General features: G+C 42.8%; 1 protein-coding gene across 1 annotated transcript; it reads left to right on the top strand.

The window, feature by feature from the left end:
- The first annotated feature begins 4,369 nt into the window (after nt 1–4,369).
- Nucleotides 4,370–17,497, top strand: SNRPA1 (small nuclear ribonucleoprotein polypeptide A'). The gene is made up of 9 exons (XM_045448814.1): nt 4,370–4,551; nt 6,450–6,597; nt 7,549–7,627; nt 12,819–12,865; nt 13,148–13,250; nt 13,903–13,982; nt 14,394–14,469; nt 15,093–15,186; nt 17,063–17,497. The coding sequence occupies exons 1-9, from the start codon at nt 4,470–4,472 to the stop codon at nt 17,119–17,121; spliced, it is 768 nt and encodes a 255-aa protein (XP_045304770.1). The 5' UTR covers nt 4,370–4,469; the 3' UTR covers nt 17,122–17,497.
- Nucleotides 17,498–22,187: the final 4,690 nt, after the last annotated feature.

The following is a 22,187-nucleotide window of genomic DNA, read 5'->3' as shown; positions in this document are numbered from 1 at the left end:
AAAATTATAAAACACTAAAAGAAATTAAAAAAAAATTTTTTTTAATGTTTATTTATTATTGAGAGACAGAGAGAGACAGAGCATGAGCATGGGAGGGGCAGAGAGAGGAGGAGACACAGAATCTGAAGGAGGCTCCAGGCTCTGAGCTGTTAGCACAGAGCCTGACGCGGGGCTCAAACTCACAAACCCAGCGAGATCATGACCTGAGCCAAAGTCAGACGCTCAACCAACTGAGCCACCCAGGCACCCCAACACTAAGAGAAATTAAATACAATCTAAATATATGTAAGGTTATACCATGTCCATGGATTGGAATGCCCAATATTGTAAATATATTAATTCTCCAAGCTTATCTATGGAGCCAATACAACATAAATCAAAGCATAATTTCTTTCTTAGATGCAAGATGTACCTAAAATTTATACCAAAATGCAAACTGCAAGAATAACCATGACAATCTTGGAAAAAAGTAACCCCTTTTTAAAGGCAAATATCAAGTTTTTAAGTGACAGTACGATATTATGTAAGAATAGTTGGTAGGCAACTAAACCCACACAACAGAATAGCCAGTCCACAAGACCTTCATATATTTGGACACTTAATTTATGAAAAAGCTGGCAGTGCAGAGCATTTACAATAAATGATACTGGGTCAAATGAATCTCCATATGGGGAAAAATATATCTTGATCCCTCCCTCAGACCATACACAAAAATCTATTCTAGATGGATTACAAATCTAAATGTGAAAGATGAAACAACAAAATTTCCATAAGGAAATATTCATGATTTGGGGGTGGAAAAATTACTTAAAAAGGACTCAAAAGAACATTTAACCACATAAGGGAAAAGTTCATAAATTACACTATATTAAAATTAAGAACTTCTGTTCATCAAAAGACACCATTAAGAGAGTGAAAGGCAAGCCACAGAGAAAGGGAACACATTCACTATACATGTATCTCACAAGAACTCATATCCAAAAAATATAAAAATCTACAAATCAGCAAAAAAGAACAGCCCAATAGAAAAATGTGCAGAACACTTACCAGACACTTCACAAAAGAAGTGATCCAAATGGACAATATATTTTTTAAAATATATTTAATATATTTTTTAAATACTAACTGTGTTAGTACTTAGGCAAATACAATTAAAACCACATTGCAATACCACTATTAGCCCACTAGAATGCCTAAAATTAAAAAGACAGACAATACCCGGTTAAGTATCCAACTCCAGCTCAGGTCATGATCTCACGGTTCATGAGTTTGAGCCCAGTGGGGCTTTATGCTGACAGCTCAGAGCCTGGAGCATGCTTCTGATTCTGTGTCTCCCTCTCTCTCTGCCCCTCCCCCGCTCACATTCACTCTCTCTCTCTCTCTCTCTCTCTCTCTCTCAAAAATAAAATAAACATTAAAAAAGTATAAAAATAAACATTAAAATAAATTATAAAAATAAAAAGACTGACAATACCAATAAGGAATGTAAACTGGTACAACCACTTTGGAAAACTAGTAGAACCTACTCAAGCTGAATGTAAGTTAACCCTATGACCCAGCAATTCCATTTCCACGTATATATTAGTATATGTGTTCAGTTAAAGATATGTATTATAATATTAATAGGTGCAGTACTTATAATAGCTCAAACTGGAAATCACCCAAAAGTTCATAAACAGCAGAATGGATAAGTTATATTCACACAATGAAATGCTATGTAAAATGATTATAAATTAACTACATCTGGGCGCCTGGGTGGCGCAGTCGGTTGAGCGTCCGACTTCAGCCAGGTCACGATCTTGCGGTCCGTGAGTTCGAGCCCCGCGTCGGGCTCTGGGCTGATGGCTCAGAGCCTGGAGCCTGTTTCCGATTCTGTGTCTCCCTCTCTCTCTGCCCCCTCCCCCGTTCATGCTCTGTCTCTCTCTGTCCCAAAAATAAATAAACGTTGAAAAAAAAAATTTTTTTTAATAAAAAAAAAAATAAATTAACTACATCTACGCACAAATATAATGTTAAGCAAGATATACATAAGGTACAATTTCATTTGCATAAATACAAAATTAAGCAAAACCAATCTATGTAAGATGTGGTTACCATTGGGGCAAGTGTGTGACTGAAAGGACAAGAAGGGAGGTTCTAGAATGTGGCAAAGTCCTGTTCTTGATCAGGATACCAGTTACTTGGATGTGTTTGGTTTGCATTCTGTTCAAAAAGCTCAAAAAAAAAAAAAAAATCAATTCCAGGGGGACTGTAGAGCTACATGTGAAAGGTAAAACAATGAAGCCTCTAGTAGACAACAAAGAAAAATATTTGAGGGTACATGCACAGACACACAGCCCTCTAACCAGAAAAGAAAAGATGAATTGAATTACATAAAAATTAGAAACTTCTAGTCATCAAACAACACCATTAAGAGTGGAAAGGCCAGGGGCGCCTGGGTGGCGTAGTCGGTTAAGCGTCCGACTTCAGCCAGGTCACGATCTCGCGGTCCTTGAGTTCGAGCCCCGCGTCGGGCTCTGGGCTGATGGCTCAGAGCCTGGAGCCTGTTTCCGATTCTGTGTCTCCCTTTCTCTCTGCCCCTCCCCCGTTCATGCTCTGTCTCTCTCTGTCCCAAAAATAAATAAACATTGAAAAAAAAAAAAAATTTAAAGAGTGGAAAGGCCAGTACACAGAAAAACTTCCTGTCCTAGACCTACCTGACCACAGTGTAACTTTCCCCCTACAAGAAAAAGGACAAAAGGTAGTTAATGGATAGGGCTTCCTGAGCTAAGAAGTTTTTCCTTTGATGACTCCTCTTAAAATGGACCATTTGAAAGCTTGTTCCCATTGCAAAATGGGTGAGGAGGCCATTTTTGTAGTCTTTTGATCTGAATTGCAGCCCTGATTATGATTTGGTGATTTGGGGAATAGGATGTTACCCTAAACAGCCCAAAATGGACTACAATTTGTATTTTGCAGCATAGGTGACATGTACAAGGATAGTATTTCTGGTCTCTGTGAATTCTTTTGTATTTAAGCAGTTTTAACAATAACAACAACAACAACAAAGTGCAAAGGCAAGCCACAGAGTGTGCTCATATGCAGAGCATATAAAGAAATCCTGTAAGTCAGTAGGAAAAAGGCGACAATCCACTAGGAAAAAAAAATTGGTCACTTCGCAAAAGATATCCGAATAGACAATATACATGAAAAGGTCCTCAACTTCATTAGTTATTAGAGAAAAGCTAATCAAAACAACAGGGCAATACCACTACCCACCCACCAGAAGCCCCACAATTAAAACTACTGACAATGACAATGAGACTGAGGTTTGAAGCTATGGAAACCCTTACACACCGCTAGAGAGTTATGTGTATTATTTCAGCCTCTTGGCTGAAACAGGCATTACCTATTGATGATATCATACTCTATGTCCCAGAAGTTCTACTCCTGGAGAAACTCAGGCACGTGAGCATTGGATCCATGTACAAGAAAATACATAACAGCATTATTCTGAATAGCTCCCAAAAGAAACAACCCTAGTGTCCACCAATAGCAGAATAGCTAACTTATGGTATAAAATAAACAACGGAATTGTATACAGCAGGGAAAGTAAACAAACCATTGCTGTATGTAACCTGGATGGATTCCAGGCATAATACAAAGACAAAGAAACCAGGCACGGAAGCACACTGCATGATTCTATTCATATCAAAAGCCAGCAAAACTAATCTAGGGTGCTGGATTCGTGGTTGCCTTAGGGAAGGGAGGGAAGCTTTCAGAGAAGTGTTCTTCTGGACCCAGAGGCAGCAACGCGGGTGTGCTTACTCTGTGGCTATTCGTCTCGTTCCAGACTCCTGGTTTGCGCACTTTTCTGTATATATGCTTCCTGGTGAATATTTAAATGTCTGGAGATCAAAGGGCAAACCGCACACTGAACGGTGCGCGGATGCCGCGGTCGGACTTGCGCGGCGGTGAGACGGTCCCAGTGAAGTGGCCCTGCGAGTGACCTGGGCCTGGTTCTCGCGTGGTAGCCTCGGGGGCCAAAGCCCCGGACCAGGGTGTAAACCTGAAGTCCTGGACCCCTCACTGGATCCCAGGGGTGCCCGCCCTCCTGAGTGGAGTGAGGACACAGCGTCCCCTTCCACCTGAAGGTGCACCAATGCATGAGAAAGTTCCACTCGGGTGCTTTCACATTTGCTTAACTTGCGGACATAAACACCTGGAATCGGGGGCCTTCCTCCAGATACGCCCTAAGGAAGCACCCAGAACCTGAGTCACCTTCACCGGCGCCAGGACCTCCAAAAAGAACAAGATCTCGGGAGTGGCCCTTCGATTGCTTCGGTCTGGGCGTCGAGCTGCGCGCGCACGGGCCGGCTGCGATTGGTGCTGCCTGGAGGCGGGGCGCGGGGGACGCTGGGAAATCTGGCGGGCCGGAGGCGGCGGGAAGCAGCCGGTGGGCCGCGGCACCGGCAGCGGGAGGCGGCAGGATGGTGAAACTGACGGCGGAGCTGATCGAGCAGGCGGCGCAGTACACCAACGCTGTGCGGGACCGCGAGCTGGACCTCCGGGGTGAGTCCGGGGAAGGGATCGGGCCTCTCAGCACGCCGCCCGGTGGTTCGCGTCCCGCCGCGTGCGCGGAGGGCTGGAGCCTGGCCAGGAGGCCCGCATTGTGGGCGCCAAGCCCGGCTGCGCCAGCGCCAGCGCCTCCCGGCCCTGAGTCCTGCCTTTGCTGCCAAAAGACCATCCATCCCTAGGCCCTTCTTGAGGCTTCCGTTGGCCTCGCTCCTACTCACACACCCAGCTGATTGATTGATCGCTTCCTGATCCACACCCGTGGGCCTCAATTCGGCCTTGCTTGGCGTATTTCGCAGTCTGTACTGTTTGAGAGCTGGGAGAATGTTAATGACTGTAATTCTAGGGCTCAGCGATCGGTTCGTTCTCAGTAAAGACGTTAGAGTGTTATTGGGGGATTATAGACAGGATACGTGTTACTTATAAGTAATTTGCGAGGGAGGAAATGAAGTCTGAGAACAAAAGCGATGGCTTCCCCCAAGTTTTCTTTCTTACTAGCTTCAGTCGTCTGATGCTGCCCCTTTATCACAACATTTTCAAGAGGAATGCACTACGAGTGCCGTGTGTAAGAAGTGGAAGCTCTGAACTACCCAGATTCATGTAGCGCTTCCAACCTTAGTAAGGCTTGTTAAAAAATTGGGGGTGCAGCTGTCTACTCGGCATTTCAAGGAAAAGACTTGAGGAAGGATGTGAAAGGCAGTTTCTTAGTGGATGTAATAGAATACAATTCGCGCCTTAGATTTGGCTCCATAGGGGCAACACCATCTGAGGAGCAGCGCTACTGCAGGCTCTACTTTCGACTTGGATTCCTGATTCACAAAACCCGGTGCTTTCATTTTGTTGAAATTAAGTTTCCCAGGGAAAAGTTCAATTCAAGAGTAACTGACCACTCCCACTCTCTCCACTCACAGTGAGCTCTAGCTTCTAAGTCTGAAGTGCATGGAGTGTTGAGGATACTTGTTTTGGTGCAGCACTTTGATGTAGCCCTAGCAGCTCTGAATTATGTACTTTAACTTTGGCTTGGATTCGTTTCTTCTGCCAGCACCTAGCACAATAGCCATGTCCATTTTAGACATCAGTATTTGAGTGAACTGTTCACAGGTGATTTACCATTGTGCATAAACCATTGACCTTCAACTCCTGATTGGAGCTGGGGGGAGGTAGAACTGTCATGGCATCTCTAGGGTGTCCTGCTAAGTTCGATGAATCTGGCCTGTGGGAATGCAAAAGAGGTTAAGAACTGTTGTCTGCAACGTATGAACAAGACTTGGACACTGACAGTAAGCAGCTCACAGTGTAAATTGTCATCATGCCATTTAACTAGAACAGTGTGAGGCACCTTGTAGATAGCCTTACAAATAAATGTTAGCTACCAGTATTACTGTGAATAGGTGTATCTTCATTATCATAGCCCTGGTCCTTGCTGTCATCACTATCTTCGTGTCCGCTCCTAGACTGTAAGCTTCGCGGCAACTGGGACATGCGACTCTTGTTCCTCAGGGTTTTTTTTGTTTTTTTAACGTTTATTTATTTTTGAGACAGAGCACGAATGGGGGAGGGGCAGAGAGAGGGAGACACAGAATCCGAAGCAGGCTCCAGGCTCTGAGCCATCAGCCCAGAGCCGGACGCTCGGCTCGAACTCACGGGCCGTGAGATCATGACCTGAGCTGAAGTCGGACGCTTAACTGACTGAGCCACCCAGGCGCCCCTCTTGTTCCTCATTTTATGTGCCAATACCTTGCACATTTGAACAGTTGTTTGGCACAGCATAGGTACTGGGTAAACACTTTCTGAATAAAAGGAAACGTTGAGTCAAAGTACCGTGAAGTACTGCTAATGTTTTCAGGTACCTTTTAATTATATTAATACTTGTGTATTTTCCCTCCATTTTGTAGGGTATAAAATTCCTGTCATTGAAAATCTAGGTGCCACCTTAGACCAGTTTGATGCTATTGATTTTTCTGACAATGAAATCAGGAAACTGGATGGTTTTCCTTTGTTGAGAAGGCTGAAAACATTATTAGTGAACAACAATAGAATATGGTAAGTGTCTGCTGGTGGAAAGTAATTTTTTTTTTCTGCTAGAGTACAATGTTGCAGTGTTCCCTGAAGACGCTGTAGCACATACCAGTTGAGCCTCTGTATTTCTTCCAAAAATGAGAAACAAGCTGCATTTTTCCCATACAGATCCAGAGATTAACTTGGCATTGGTCCAGTTTTATTTGCATCTATTCAGAAATACTTATCTATTCATGGTAATAAATATTTAAGTTACAAACATGCAGTTTTGTACATATTTTGGCTTCTAAAACAATAATTGTAATTATCAGAGGATTATATTTAAAAGATGCATAAAGTTCAAAATTATATTTTTGACTGTTTCTATCTCCTCTGTCATTTGTTGTTTTGTTTTTTTTTTTTTTTACAACTGATTTGTAGAATATTACTTATTGACATTGAGGGGTTGTTTTGTTTTGTTTTTTACCCTCTTTCATCATCTCTGAGTAAATTTCATCAGAAAAGTTATTGAAGATCTATAGACAATGTCTTTAAGAAGTGCTAGGAAGTACTAGTGACTTGCTTTTTTACAATAGGCATATTTCTTATGAGTTAACTGTTCCCTTATGGTGTAGCTGTTCGCCGTGTACCTGAGCTGTGAATGCAGAGTTGTTTGTATTTCTGTGCTACCTGCACAAAAGTCATGAAGTAAGCTGAGCAGTTTGTTCTTCACTTAGCTTTCCCTGGACAGTGTGGTAATGGAAAGAGCCCCAGGCACCCCTTCAGGACACATCGGTTCTAGAATCATTCCACTTCCACCACTAACCCTGTGACAAGGTGTCCTCTTTGTGCCTCATTTTCCCTCTGTCAGATAAGGTGTTGGGAGAAAGATCTCTAAAGTTCTTCCATCTTTGGAGTCTGAAGTCTTCTGAGCAGGGACTTTGATAAAATTGTTAGCTTTCTTTCACTCTTACGAAGTCTTTGTTTTCATTTTAGCCGTATAGGTGAGGGACTTGATCAGGCTCTACCCTGCCTGACAGAGCTCATTCTCACCAACAACAGTCTCGTGGAACTGGTAAGTTGAACAGGGGAAATGTATTTGGGGGAGGAATTAAAGGTGCTGCACACCTCTTAAAGAAAATTTGGAAAACCCAGAATATTATCTTACCATCTTTTGTCTTTTTCTTAATTCAAGATCCGGGTGGGCCTCTTTCAGTTATGTATGTTGCAAATACCCTTTTCCACTCTGTAGCTCACCTTTGGACCTTCGTAGGGTGTCTTCATAGAGAGGTCCCTAATTTAAGTGTAGTCCAGTTTATCTGTCTTTTGTTGTTGTTGCTAGTGCGTTTGATGGTCTGTCAAGCTTCCCCTACCCCAGAGTCCCAGAAAAACTCACCTAAGTTGTTTTCTAGAATTGTAGGTTCCAGTATGGTAGCCATTAGCCACACCTGGCTACTCTGAATTGCTATGTACTAGAACTAAAATACGCATCAGATTTCAGAGACATAGTACAAAAAAAAAATGTAGACTATCAGTTTTTTATATTGATATTGAAATGATAATATTTTGGATAATAGGTTAAATAATATTCTACTAAAATTAGTTTCACTTGTTTTTCTCTTCTCACTGGCTGCCGCAAAACATTTAGTTACATATGTAACATGTTAACTTTTGTTGCACATTTACATTCTGGAAACTTATTTTACTCTTCATGTTTGGGTCAGTGATCACTTGGAATTGGTTTTCCTGTGAGATAAGGGGCAAGGTTTCTCTATTTGGATGGGATTATTTAACAAAATTGAGCTCATGGCATACATTGTTTTATAACCTGAGTTTTTCGCTTAAACATTGGGTAAGTTTAAGTCCATGTCATATAACTTGATTTTGTGCTTTTGTGATCTTACCTCCCTTCCCTGTTTTCCTGATTGTTCCTTTCCTTGTGGACTCAGTCCTGAGCTTCCTACAGATTCTCAGAGTACTTGACTCCAGCAATAAGAAAGCGCTGATCTGAGACCGTGTCTTTTCTGAAAGATAGGAGGTATTCAACCCAAAATTCACATTCATAGGAAATGTTTGGCGTAATAGAGGCTGCTTGCATTTTTGTGTATGTTGTACTTATATTTAAAGTTGTTTGTAAAGATGAAGGCTGAGTTTGTCCTGTCAGTTACTGAGCTTGGTGTATTAGGTGTGTTGTATAGGTGTGTTAAAATCTCATTCTGCCTAGAGTTCTGTCAAGTTTAGTATTACATATTTGGAAGTTATCTTCATGGATACATACAAATTTAAGGTTGTTTTTTTTTTACCCTTATTTATTTTTGAGAGAGAGAGAGACAGAGTACAAGTGGGGGAGGGGCAGAGAGAGAGGGAGACACAGAATCCGAAGCAGGCTCCAGGCTCTGAGCTGTCAGCACAGAGCCCGATGCAGGGCTCGAACTCACGAACCGTGAGATCATGACCTGAGCCGAAGTTGGACACTTAACCAACTGAGCCACCCAGGCGCCCCCAAATTTTAAATTGTTAATACCATCCAAGTGAACTAATCTTTTTATTATTCTGTTGTGCCCCTCTTTATCTCTATTAGTGCTGTTTTACCTTGTCTGTTTTATCTGCTATATTACGCCAAAACAAGCTTTGTTTTATTTAGTGTTTGTGTGATAAATTTTTGTCCATGCAGAATCTACTTTGAACTTTTCTGTGCCTTGTATTTTAGGTTTGTATCTTAAAAACAGCATATGTGGTAGGATTTTTTTTTTAATCCAATGTGAAGTCTATATTTTAAATGAAGTATTTGGTCTATTTACATAATGTAATTACTGGTGTATTGGAGTTTGTCTTCTCTCTTTTCTGGAGGTTACTATTTGACAGCCCATTCTGCATTTCTTTTTTTTTTTTTTTTTCTCCATTGTGTTCATTCTCTTTCTCTGTCATTCTTTGCCTACTAATAGTGTAGGAATTACTTATTCCTGGTGTTTTTTTTTTTTGTTTTGTTTTTTGGTTTTTTTTTGAGAGAGAGAGAGACAGAGTGAGATCAGGGGAGGGAGGCAGAGGGAGAGAGAGATAAGCAGGCTTCATGCTCAGTGTGGATCGATCAGTGTGGCTCCATCTCATGACCCTGAGATCATGATCTGAGCCAAAATCCAGAGTGGGACGCTTAACCGATCAAGCCACCCAGGTGCCCCTACTTATTCCTATCTTAGCAATGTGGGAATTAAAAATACACATTCATTGGGGCTCCTGGGTAGCTCCTTCAGTTAAGTGTCTGGCTTCAGCTCACGACGTGATCTCACAGTTCATGAGTTTGAGCCCCTCAAGTTTGAGCCCCACGTTGGGCTGTGTGCTGACACCACAGAGCCTGGAGCCTGCTGCAGATTCTGTGTCTCTCTCTGCCCCCACCCTGCTCTCGCGTGCATGTGTGCGCACTCTCCCTCAAAACATTTAAAAAACATTAAATAAACATTAAAAAATTTTTTTTAAATATTACAAATAAAAAAATACACATTCATTAAGTTTCATTACCCTTAGCTTCTTAAACAGTACAATGATGTTAAACATTTCAAACCCTTCAACATGTTATTTAGTTATTCTGTCTTTTAAAAACCCACTAAGACATCATCATTATGTTTTATGTAGTCTGTGTGAGTGTAACGAAAGTTGCCATTCTTTGTTCCTTTTTGGGTTTTTTTTTTAGCTTTATTGAGGTGTGACTGAGAGATAAAAGTTGTATGTATTTAAGGTGTGCATTGTGATTTTTGAGAAATGTATACATTGTGATTACCGTTATCTAACATATCCATTACCTCACATATTTACTTGTTGTTTGTGTGTTGAGAATACTTGAGATCTATTCTCAGCAAAAAAAAAAATTTTTTTTTTCTTAAATTATTGAGAGAGAGAATGAGTGAAGGAGAGAGGACAAGGTGGGTGGGGAGAGGCAGAAAGAGAGGGAGACACAGAATCTGAAGCAGGTCCAGGCTCTGAGCTGTCAGCACACAGCCCGATGTGGGGCTCGAACCCGCAGACCTTGAGATCATCACCTGAGCCTAAGTCACACACTTAACTGACTGAGCCACCCAGGTGCCCCTCTCAGCAAATTTCAAGTATACAATAGTACATTATTATTAACTATAATCACCCTGTTGTACATTAGGTGTCCAGACTTACTCATCTTACAACTGAAAGTTTGTACTCTTTGATCAGATAGCTCATCCCCCCCCACCTCCACTTCAGCCTCTGGTAACTACCATTCAACTGTCTGTTGCTGAGAGGGGGTCTTTTTTTTTTAATTCCACATCTAAGTGGGATCATGCCATGTTTGCCTGCTTTTGTTCCTTTTTAGGTCATCCTGTATATTTTAGTGGTGACATGCCAGTAGCAAGCTTAGGGCTCCCTCTTCCAGTGTTTGTGAAGTGTTTTTTAAATGGCAGCTTATGGGGCGCCTGGGTGGCGCAGTCGGTTAAGCGTCCGACTTCAGTCAGGTCACGATCTCGCGGTCCGTGAGTTCGAGCCCCGCGTCGGGCTCTGGGCTGATGGCTCAGAGCCTGGAGCCTGTTTCCGATTCTGTGTCTCCCTCTCTCTCTGCCCCTCCCCCGTTCATGCTCTGTCTCTCTCTGTCCCAAAAATAAATAAAAACGTTGAAAAAAAAAAAAAAATTTTTAAATGGCAGCTTATTTTCTGAACTCCTGGCTTTGTTCCCCTCTTGCTTTTTTGTGTCTACTTTTTTCTCATCGTCCTTCTTGCCCCCGTCCTGCTCAATTTCAGTCTGATCCTAGCAGTTTCTCCCCTTTGTAGGCCTTTGTCCTGGAAGGGATACCATTTCTGGTTAGTATTAAGAGTGAGGGCCCAAATTGCCTGGTCCCATCAGGCCTCATCACAGACTTAACTGGACTCATTATTGGGATGTATGTATCTGTTGGCTGCTGTTCTCAGACCGACTAAACTGTCAGTCGTTTTGGAGTACTCGGGCTTGTTGGATGCCTCTGCCTTCCCTCTGCTTCATCCTGCACAGATGTTGCCCCCCTATAAGCCTTGCAGCTCTCCCAGTAGTCGGTCTCTGCCCATTCCTGATTTAGAGTTCTTGCCAGAATGCCTTTTCATCTGATTTAGTTGTAGTGGTTAACCATAGACTTTGGTTTTGCTGTCCTGTTTTATGAGATGATTTGGGAAGATTAAATACCAAAAAAGTGCCTTTTCCCATAATTGGGTCCTTTTTTTGTTTTTGTTTTTTAACCAAACTCCTTGTCCTTGAATAATTATCTGAAGCGATTTGAGGGAGGCTTGAGTAAAGGTGTCTCCCCATGGGGCGCCTGGGTGGCTCAGTCGGTTAAGTGTCCAACTCTTGCTCTCAGCTCAGGTCATGATCTCATGGTTTGTGAGATCGAGCCCCAATTCTCTCCCTCTCCGTGCCCCTCCCCAGCTCTCTCTCCCCCTCTCTGTCAAATAAACAAACATTTAAAAAAATAAAGGTGCCTCCTCTCAACCATGAAATGTCTGTGTCACCACCAGGCATGTACAGTTACTAGTGGGAAAAACCACCTTCCACCAAAATCCAGCTGGAGATAACCTGTGTGAATGATTTGTTCCAGAGTTACATCAGCTTGGACATTTCTTTCTTTTCTAAATCATTGCTTTAAATTCTAGCCCTTTTGAGGTTGCTACAAGAAATCAATTTGGGGGGGGGGGTCTATTTTGATATTGAGACACAAGTTTTTATGGATGTGGCTAAAATTTTCAGTTTAAGAAGCTCAAATTTACTCACCAGTTTGTCAGAATTTTTATTAAGCATCTGTGGTGCGCTAATATTGTGCTAGATGCTAGCAGTAAAAAAAGAGTCCTTGCTCCAAAGACATCTGCCATTTCAGAGTATCACAGTAGCCTATGGCAGGGGGGTGGGGGGGGGGAACACCTGGGGCTTAGTCAGTTGAGTGTCTGATTCTTGATTTTGGTTCAGGTCATGATGCTAGGGTCACAGGATTGAGCTGAGCATGGAGCCTGCTTGGGATCCATATTCTCTCTCCCTCTCTCCCCCTCTCCCCCTCTCCCTCCCCCTCCCTTCTTCCCTCCCTCTCTTTCTCTTCCTCCCTCCCTCTCTCTCTCTTTTTCTCTCTCTTCCTCCTTCTCCCTCCCTCCCTTTCCCTCCCCCACTTTCCCTCCCCCTCTCCCCCCCCCCACCCGCCACTCTCCCCTGCTCACGTGCGTGCTCTCTCTCTCAAAAAAAAAAAAAAAGCCTGTGGTATTCATGTTCTTATCTATGGCCATTTATTTTACAGGGTGATCTGGACCCTTTGGCATCTCTCAAATCACTGACTTACCTAAGGTATGGAAATGATCTGTGGTGGTGACAGGGAAGTCCTTTACAATGACACCATTATCAGCCTTGATCTTAATCAGTTAGTAAGAAGCACCTTTTAAAAACAAATACTGAAAATAAGTCCAGTGCTCTATTAAAACTTCCCTAATGTTAACTGAATAACATTGAACTGTGGAAAAAAAAGGTCAACTTTTCCTTAGTTTATGGACTCATTTGATTTTATTAAAATGGACCTCTTGAAATGCTACACTATGAACAAGACTGGCATTGCTATTCCTTTTCTTGCAGTATCCTAAGAAATCCTGTAACAAATAAGAAGCATTACAGACTGTATGTAATTTATAAAGTTCCACAAGTCAGAGTACTGGATTTCCAGAAGGTGAAACTGAAAGTAAGTATTTTCTGTTGGTTGTAAGTCATTATACGTTCATGTTTTATTTTATACTTTTGCTGTTGATTTTTTTTTTTAATTGCCAAATGTGTTTTACTATTGGTTTGTCATAAAAATGTGGGAAACAAAATGTTGTCAGATTTTTTTTTCGTAGCAGAGTTTACAGTAGGACTTTGAGTTAAAGCTGTCTTGTGCAGTAGTGTTGGTCATTCAGAGGTTGTAGCACAGTATCAGCCGCGGTGAGCACTGTCAGCAAGACCGTGCTTAAGATATGTTCCCCCTTGGGGAGCTTAATAGAATCCATTTTTCAGCAGCTTTAATTGTTAGAATGATTTTCCCTTTACAGGGAGTGGGTTTTCCCTTGTTTTTTGTTTCTGTTTTTGTTTTTTGTTGTTTTTTTTTTTCTTTCCTTTTTAAACCTTCCTAGTTCCTCCAGAGCCCCTCCCTGAAACTAGGAGGGGGAACTTTCTTCAGGGAACTTCACCAGACAAAGCAAGGCCATTGTGTCTCCTTTTAATTTGAAATTGACTTTTTGGTATTTTTACCAGCCCCGAGTATTTCAGAAGAGTTTTCTTCCGTGTTTTCTGAGGAATGCATCTAAATGCATGTGGTATTCCTATTTCCATTAACTCTGTGTGTGGTGTTGCTGTAGGAGCGTCAGGAAGCAGAGAAAATGTTCAAGGGCAAACGGGGTGCACAACTTGCAAAGGATATTGCCAGGAGAAGCAAAACGTAAGATACGGATATCCAACTTCACTCCACTTCACCTTCAGAAACACTATCTGTCTGGCTTTTTGCCTCCTACAGAACTAAACAAAACACCTGTGACTGACTAATACAGTATTGAATTTGTGTGATGATAGCCCATGACCTTCAATGGTCCACACATCACATGAGATTTCTACCAGGTTAGCAAATACTTCCGGTGTTCAGTCTTAATGCAACACTGTATATATCCTGCTTTCTCTAGAGGAAGATGAACTGGGTGGTGTTTCTGAAGGAGAGAGTTTCTTGTATCAGTTTGTTAACAAAGATAAGATACTACACTGGTTGAATTACTTTCAAAAGCCTTTTTGAAAGTAAAAGAGAAGCAATTTCCATTGGTCTGGATTTAACAGTTATGTTCTTCCCTCCCCTCCCAAGTTTCAACCCAGGTGCCGGTTTGCCGACTGACAAAAAGAAAGGTGGGCCGTCTCCAGGGGATGTAGAAGCCATCAAGGTAAAAATATGTTAGAAGAGTTGCCATGGGTTTAGGACACAAAATATGTAATAGACCAAGTTCTAAACATTGCAGTTTCCACCCTCCACCCCCCACACTTAGATTCCTGCTCCATTTCTGTGTTAGGTGGGAACTAGCTTAAAGTGATTATTCAACCACCTTTGATGTGAATCGCTTCTATGAGCCAGTCAGCACAGAGACAGCTCTAGTTCTTTTCCATTTTCCCAGGGTATTTGAACGGTCAGTCACTGAAGTATGGTGTCTTGGTTGTTTGCCTTAATTTTTACTTTCAGAGATTTGCTGTCTGAAAGATCTGCTTGATGATCAGTGGGAAATCCTAGTTTCCTAATACTGCTTCCTAAATTATCCGGTAACATAATTCCACATAGGTGCTTTAATTAGCTAAAATTTTAGGACATGTGCAGTAATCATTTGCTCATTGTGACAATAAAATTCTCCCAGTAGAGCTGTTGAATGTTCCACCTCAAAAAGTTGCTATGGACTTCTGTAAGGTTTTCTGGGTGATTGATACTTAGATGATCAAAAAGTTGCTATGGACTTCTGTAAGGTTTTCTGGGTGATTGATACTTAATTGTCCTTCTCTGTTGTTTTCTGTCCTCCAGAATGCTATAGCAAATGCGTCAACTCTGGCTGAAGTAGAGCGGCTGAAGGGCTTGCTGCAGTCTGGTCAGATACCTGGCAGGGAACGCAGATCAGGTCAGGACATGTGGTCTGTCTGTGTACTTCCAGATTGATCTTATACTTGAGGTGGATTCCTAAACAGTTGAGGTGCTATGACCCAAGGATGTTAGAATAGTGCCTCATTACCATCTAATGCACACAAAATCCCTTTTTTCATATGCTCTTGGAAGATAAGCTACTTGATATAAAATGTTATGGCATAGGACTCTGAGGGGTCTTTTTTTTTTTTTTTAATGTTTATTACTGAGAGGGAGGGAGGGAGGGAGGGAGGGTGAGGGGGTAAGGGGCAGAGAGAGAGGGAGACACAGAATCTGAAGCACGTTCCAGGCTCTTAGCTGTCAGCACAGAGGCCGACGCAGGGCTCGAACTCACAGACTGTGAGGTCATGACCTGAGCTGAAGTCGGATGCTTAACCGACTGAGCCACCCAGGTGCCCCAACGGATACGCTTTTTTAACGAGTTACTACTTTTTTTAAAATACTCAGCTTTAATTTCTAATACAGTGTTGATTATTCTAATATAGTATCGATAAATGTACGTAAACAAAAGTTCTTTGGGTCCCAAAACTAACGTGTCTGAGAATTACTGAACTAAACAAAGGCCAGAGTGGCATTCTAGGGGCAAAGTGGTGAGTGAGGGACTGTGCAGGCAAAGCACCTGTGGTGAAAAGGAGCCTTGCACACTAGAACTGAAAGAGGCCAATGGCAGTGGAGTTCAAGGCACAGGGAGAAGGGTGAGCCAACAGAGAAAGCATGTCTGGGCCACGCAAGGCGCTGCAGACTGTGATGGATGAGGTCTTTGTCCTCAGCATTAGAAGGGTATTAAAGGGCTCCAAGGCTCAGTACTGACAGGGGAAGAGGCAATATCACAATTGCTTATTGTGACTGTAATATGACAGACTTACTGAATTAATCTGTTTCCCCTCAAAACGTTTTCTTTGAGCCTTAGGATCTCTTGGGATTTTCAGAGCAATCTGAAAGATTACTGGGGAGAGGAAGGTAGAAATTGTTCAGGGCACTCCATAGATTGCAGTGGGCCTAGGCTTCTGAGTATGCTAAAACTGGACTGACATTCTTATCTTGGTAGTTTTGCATCTAGAAATGTGATGTTGAGTCTACTGTAAAAACAATAGGCTTAACCAACAGTAATCTTCCCAAACACTGATAGTTAAAACGTTTCCTTTTTCAGAATACAGTGACCAAAATATCTCATAAATTAATGAGTAAACATAACAGACTTGGTTTTTGCCGTATTTTCCCTCATTTAGAGACAATAAAGTCATTGAGTAGTCCTATTATCTGGCATGTGGTACACATTCAAATGTTTGTTTTTAATGTTTATTTTTTGAGAGGTGGGGGAGGGGGAGAGAGAGAGGAAGATGAGAAAGACACAGAATCCAAAGCAGGCTCTAGGCTCTGAGCTGTCAGCACAGCCCAACAAAGGGCTCGAACTCATGAACCATGAGATCATGACGTGGCCAAAGTCGGACATTTAATCAACTGAGCCACCCAGGTGCCCTTCAAATGTTTTTTGAATATTCCCATTTTCTTTCCCTGTGATAGTTGTAAGAATAAAACACAACGTATAAGCTTTTTACCTTCACAAAAAAATGAATGAATGAACAGCTCATCCAAAGAAGGTTAGAATGTCAGGCAATGAGTTTGACTTTTTGTAAAACACCTTTGTGATCCTTTCCCCCTAGGAATTGACCATCCCTTCCCATAGCTGCCAAAGATAGTCTCTGGACTGTAAGCTCCTTGAGGGCACGGGCTGCTGGGATTTGTAGCTAGTCCAGGGAGTAGTGTGCAATAGCTTCACAGACTGGCCACTCGTGTACTGAGCAAACATGCTGTAAAATCAGTATGACATGTGGCTTTGTGTTTTTCTTTAGGCCCCACTGATGACGGTGAAGAGGAGATGGAAGAAGACACGGTCACGAATGGGTCCTGAGCAAGATGGCCTGAGTATCTGCAGGACGTATAACATGCCCACTGGGACAAGTCCTGCTTTTTGAACTTGGAATAATAGCCTTGTTTGTGTCAGCAAAGTGGAGTTCATAAGCATCGTTGAAATGCTTAAGACTGCTGCTGGTAATTTTGTAACATCATACATTTTGAAATCTAAATGCCGGTTTTCTACAAATAGTAAAAATACAAAGACATTCGCTGTGCTACCAAGTTGTCTGTCATCGGGGCGGGGTGTGCAGTGAGGTATCTGGACATGTTTCAGTTGGAAATGCCAGAGGGCATTGTTTCTAGGTAGGCTTCCCAGGCCTCTTTAAATATTTAGATTTTTAAATTGTTAATAAAACTGAAGATTATCTGTGTGCTGCCAGTGGTTTCAGTAAGACTCTGCGATCTCTGGTGCATTTTTTTTTTCCACGCAAAGAACAGCTTCATTAAAGACAGCCAGGCTTTAATTACTGATTTGAAAAATTACAGGGGAATTGCAACTTCTGCTTGTTGGAATGTGAACAGCACATTCGAGCATTCAAGACATGGTTGTGGGTGGGGGGTGGAGGGGTGTCCCAGCCCAGTGAGCAGGCTACGGCAGTTTCCTCACACCTCTGGATGCTGCAGTACATGTATCCCACCCAGCTCTGGCCAGTTAGGCCAGTCTAAAAAACATGATGGAGATGAGCACCTCACCATCCATCTTTTCATCTGCTCATGTTTGGTTGGCTTTCGGTCGGGTTTTTTTTAAGCTCCTTGGGAGATTTTCTAAATGTGAGAAATACTCGCTCTAAGTAGGCCTCTGAACAGTTGTGGGTGATTCCTGGTTGCTGGTTTGCTGTACTTGTAAAGTGTGTACAAGGTGCATGAGACATTAAAGGAACGCAACCTTCAAGGAGCTGACAGTCTAGCTGGGAACATGGAACCGTGGGTAGCAGTGGGGCTAAACCTCAGTGCAGTAGCAACTGCTAGAAAAGAGTAGGGTAGAGCGGTCAGAAAGGAGGTGGAACTTGGCTATCAGGAGAATCTGGTCTTTAGTTTTCCTCAGTGTGGCCCTAAACTGGTACTTTCCCACTCCAGTGCACTGAACTTCCCGGACATCTTGTTAAAATGTGAGATCTGGTGGGGTGGGAGGCTGTGCTTTAAGTAGGTTCCCAGGTGCTGGCCTTCAGAGGACAACACTCCACACAGGATTTCCGGCCTCCCTCTTACCACTTCCTTAACTTCTACCTGACCCCTTTCAGCCCCTTCCAGAGAAGTCCCCTCTAATCATGTACTGATGGCCCACACCATAGGGGGTTGCTCTGTTCTGGTTTTATCCTTACCCTGACAGATTTGGAGATTCAGGTTTTATGAGTTCCTGGGGCATTCAGGCACCAAGAAAATAACCCAAATATACAATAGGTGGATTTATAAACTAAAAGTTGTTCATTTAATTTGAGAGGAAGGTGACTGCAATTCATGCTCTCCTGTTCCCCTCACCAAGGTGTCCTTTGGGATTAGAACACTGCTAAATGTCCACAGGATCAGAAACAGGACTTGGAGGGGGTGGGGGTCTTAAGATCTCCCTGCAACATCTTTCATGACATATGCCAGTGAGGCTGCCTTTTCTACTTCTGCAGAGCCTTTCTGTTAATGCACATTTACTTGACACTTGTGCTTCTGATGAGACAACTAAAATGAGTCCATTTTTCTTCTCCATACTTAACATCCAGGGAAGCTATTGCCAGGAGGCTCCCTGCTCCCATCATTTATAAGCCACCTACTAAGGAGCCTCTGAAGGAGCCTCTGGTCACTAACCTGGGTAATAAATTGGTTGCAGTTCACTTTTCTCCCACCACGTGCCCTACCTCTACATAGCCTACTTTGGGTCCTGGCTTTGACTGCGGGCAGTACTTAGCAATAATACCCGGACTTTGGTGCCATTGCCAAGTGGATCTGAACTCAACAGGATTACTCTGGCACCAAACAGATTAATGACTCCCGGGTAATGACTGGAGGGCTGCTAAGCAAAAAACAAAAGGAGACCTTGTTATGTTATTTATGCTATTGTTGCAAGTAAGGATTTGGCAAAAACTTGACCAGAGGAAAGTGAGGGCTCCTTTGCTCAGAGCTCCACCAACATCTGTGTGTCTCAGGACCAGAAAAATTGGGTTTGCCTCAACCCAGTTTTTCCCAGAAGTCCAGTGTTTTCCATGTGCAATTTTGTGGAACATGAGGTTCAGTCACAGATAACTTCTCTCGTGTTATAGCCAAAACTATACCAGTGTACCAAGTGGCAGACATGCAGCTCTCAAAACAACAGTTTCTGTGGAACCACATTAAGATGTTCATTTGAATATTAGTTTTGTAGTATTTATGTGTAATTAGTAGGTTTTGACATTCTAAGAACTATAAATTTAGAAAATGTATATATATATATATATATATATTTTTTTTTTTTTATATATATGCAGATATTTAACATAAATGCCACAGTAGGAATCTACAAGAATGCCATCGAAAGGGCAATTCAAGTGGCAATTCAAGTTTGACAACCACTATTGTTTGATTGCCATCTCAGTAATCTCCCTTAGTTACCGACACTTTTAATCCTGTCTTGCGTATACTTTTGTGAAAAGGTGAGATTAGGCCATTTATCAAGTTAGTTTTTGCCATAGTAATGCTGATTAACAAACCATTCCCAAAACTCTGGCTTTTAAGTGACAATCACCATTCTCACAGCTGGCTTTGCTTTTTACTGCAGGTCAGTGGATTAACTAGGGTGGCTCAGCTTTATGTCATTCTCCTAGGACATCTGCCTACTTGCTATTAACCTAAGCAAGCCACCTGGCCAAGTCCAAAGTCAGGATGTGCAAATACACTCCTTCCACCTTGAGGCTATTGCAAGGATGTTCTCAGAAGGAAGGATGGATGAATTGGGGCTAATCATGTAGTCTATCATGGGCAGACTATACCATGGACGTTCTGGATTACTACCTTTGTTCTGTTTTTACAAATAACACTTGAGCAATTATATTAAGCAAAGTGTGTGCTGAAATAACTTTATGGTTCTAGATAAGATAGATGAGATGATACACCCTAATTAAAGGGACAAAGGTAACACTTATAAGCCTGGCTAGGAAGAATAACTTCTCACTGGGAACTTAAGAACAGCATTGAGGGGCCCCTGGGTGGCTCGGTTGGTTAAGCGTCCAACTTTAGCTCAGTTCATGATCTCAACAGTTGGTGAGTTCAAGCCCCACATCCAGCTCTGTGCTGACAGCTCAGAGCCTGGAGCCTGCTTCGGATTCTGGACCTCCCTCTCTCTTTCCCTCCCCTGCTCACACTCTGGTCTCTCTCTCAAAAATAGATAAACATTAAAAAAAAAAAAAAACCTGTATTCTAGGAACTGAAGCAAAACTCCTTTATCCGTGCATTCTAGTAACTCAAAATCTATTAGATTTTAGTTGAAAATACTATTCATACTGTAAGTACATATATAGACACACAGACTAGTTCATAATAGTACACAAAGGTACTTTATTCTTGTAGGTGTTTTAAAAAGTGCAATATTTTCACGACTGTTGTGCTGGTTTTTATATCAAAATCCTGAATGAAAGCTCGCAACAACAGCACATCTTTGCAACCTAGGATCTTCCTCCATCGCTACTCCAAATATCTTAATCCCTGAACCACACCGCAAGCTCTGAAATGATGTTCACTGCAACATTCTTGAAGCTTTCACATCTTAATCTGACACTTGTCAGGGTGGGGAAGTATGTTAATCTTATTTAACCCACTTAACCACTAAGTTACTATAAAAAAAGAATTTACCATGCATTAGTTGAAACCTGTGTCAGACCACTTTTCAGGACTCAACTCTGAGAAAAAAGAGAGGTCTCACCGACTGCTTCCATGAACAGTGACTCCCTCAGTACAGTGTACCTGGTGTCCAGAGCATAACCAAACAAGTCAGGCAAGCCTGATCACTATGCACAAGGTGTGTGCGTGTGTGTGTGTGTGTGTGTGTGTGTGTGTGTGTGTGTAGGCTCTGAGCTGTCAGCACAGAGCACGACGAGGGGCGGGAACTCAGGAGCCTTGAGATCGTGACCAGAGCCCAAGACGGAAGCTTAACGGACTGAGCTACCCAGGTGCCCCCGCACATGGTATATTTAAAGCTGGTCCCAAACTAAGTACTGAAGTCATCCCGAGAAAGAGTTCGGTTTTAGCACATCGAGTTCCTGCAAGATGCCAGAGCAAGTGAGAAACCACTTCAAAAGAGTAATGGTTCATCATCTTTTACAAGTGAGAGGAAAACATCAAAGAGAATAAAATTCCTCCCTCCTAAACTCATCAAATCAGTGGCTGTCTTCACAGCCTTAATTGACAAAATCCAGGGTCCTCAATTTCCCCATTTCAAGAGCCCATTTTCAAGGTGGAGAACAGCTTTCAGGCTTTTCTTTGCCACGGCGCACGAACCACAGTCCCCCAGTAGAAATCTACCTCTCTTGCCGCGCAGCCCCCAGATCGCCCACTCCCCTGGAACTCCTAGGTGACCCAGAGCTGGGAGCGCCCACTGCGGTAGCGGTAGCGCCTGGGTAGGAGTGATGCAGGCCTCCTACGGGGTGGCGGCGCGCTCTGACGTCATCACCTGGTCTCTGTTTTTTTTCACGGTTGCATTTTTGATTCTCAACCCTCCCTCCGTGACACAGCTGTGTGTGTTCACCTCAAAGCCTTCTCCAAAAACACACTCAAGCCCAAATTTCAAGTAAGGTGGTTAAAGCAGGAGGCCTCTGAGCGGCAGAGACGCCAGAGTGGAAGGCGGTGAAGGAAGGCTTTGCAGGCAGAGGAAACAACCAGGAAACTGTGATAACAACTGCTAGTGCCGCGTGACACCTCGTAGGATTCGATACGTGCTGGAGCCACTGCCTTAATTCTTTCCCCGGAGGTTTTGGTTCTGGAGGGGTGGAGAACCGTGAGAGTCGGCGGGCCTTTCTTAGCCTGAACACGGGCAGCTGGAGGGGGAGGCTGCCAGCGTTTCATCTGACGAGTTCTGCTGCCCAGTGGGCCCGGGGCAAGGAT

This window comes from Leopardus geoffroyi, chromosome B3, assembly GCF_018350155.1.
Source record: "Leopardus geoffroyi isolate Oge1 chromosome B3, O.geoffroyi_Oge1_pat1.0, whole genome shotgun sequence".
Classification (NCBI taxonomy): domain Eukaryota; kingdom Metazoa; phylum Chordata; class Mammalia; order Carnivora; family Felidae; genus Leopardus; species Leopardus geoffroyi.
Note: the sequence above shows the minus strand (reverse complement) of the source record. Positions and strands in the feature narration are given on the sequence as shown.

Excerpts from the sequence above, each read along its gene's own strand:
- SNRPA1 (XM_045448814.1), top strand. The coding sequence starts at position 4,470 with ATGGTGAAACTGACGGCGGAGCTGATCGAGCAGGCGGCGCAGTACACC. Across the intron at positions 6,598-7,548 it reads GTGAACAACAATAGAATATG|CCGTATAGGTGAGGGACTTG; the intron begins GTAAGTGTCTGC and ends TTTTCATTTTAG. Across the intron at positions 12,866-13,147 it reads AAATCACTGACTTACCTAAG|TATCCTAAGAAATCCTGTAA; the intron begins GTATGGAAATGA and ends CTTTTCTTGCAG.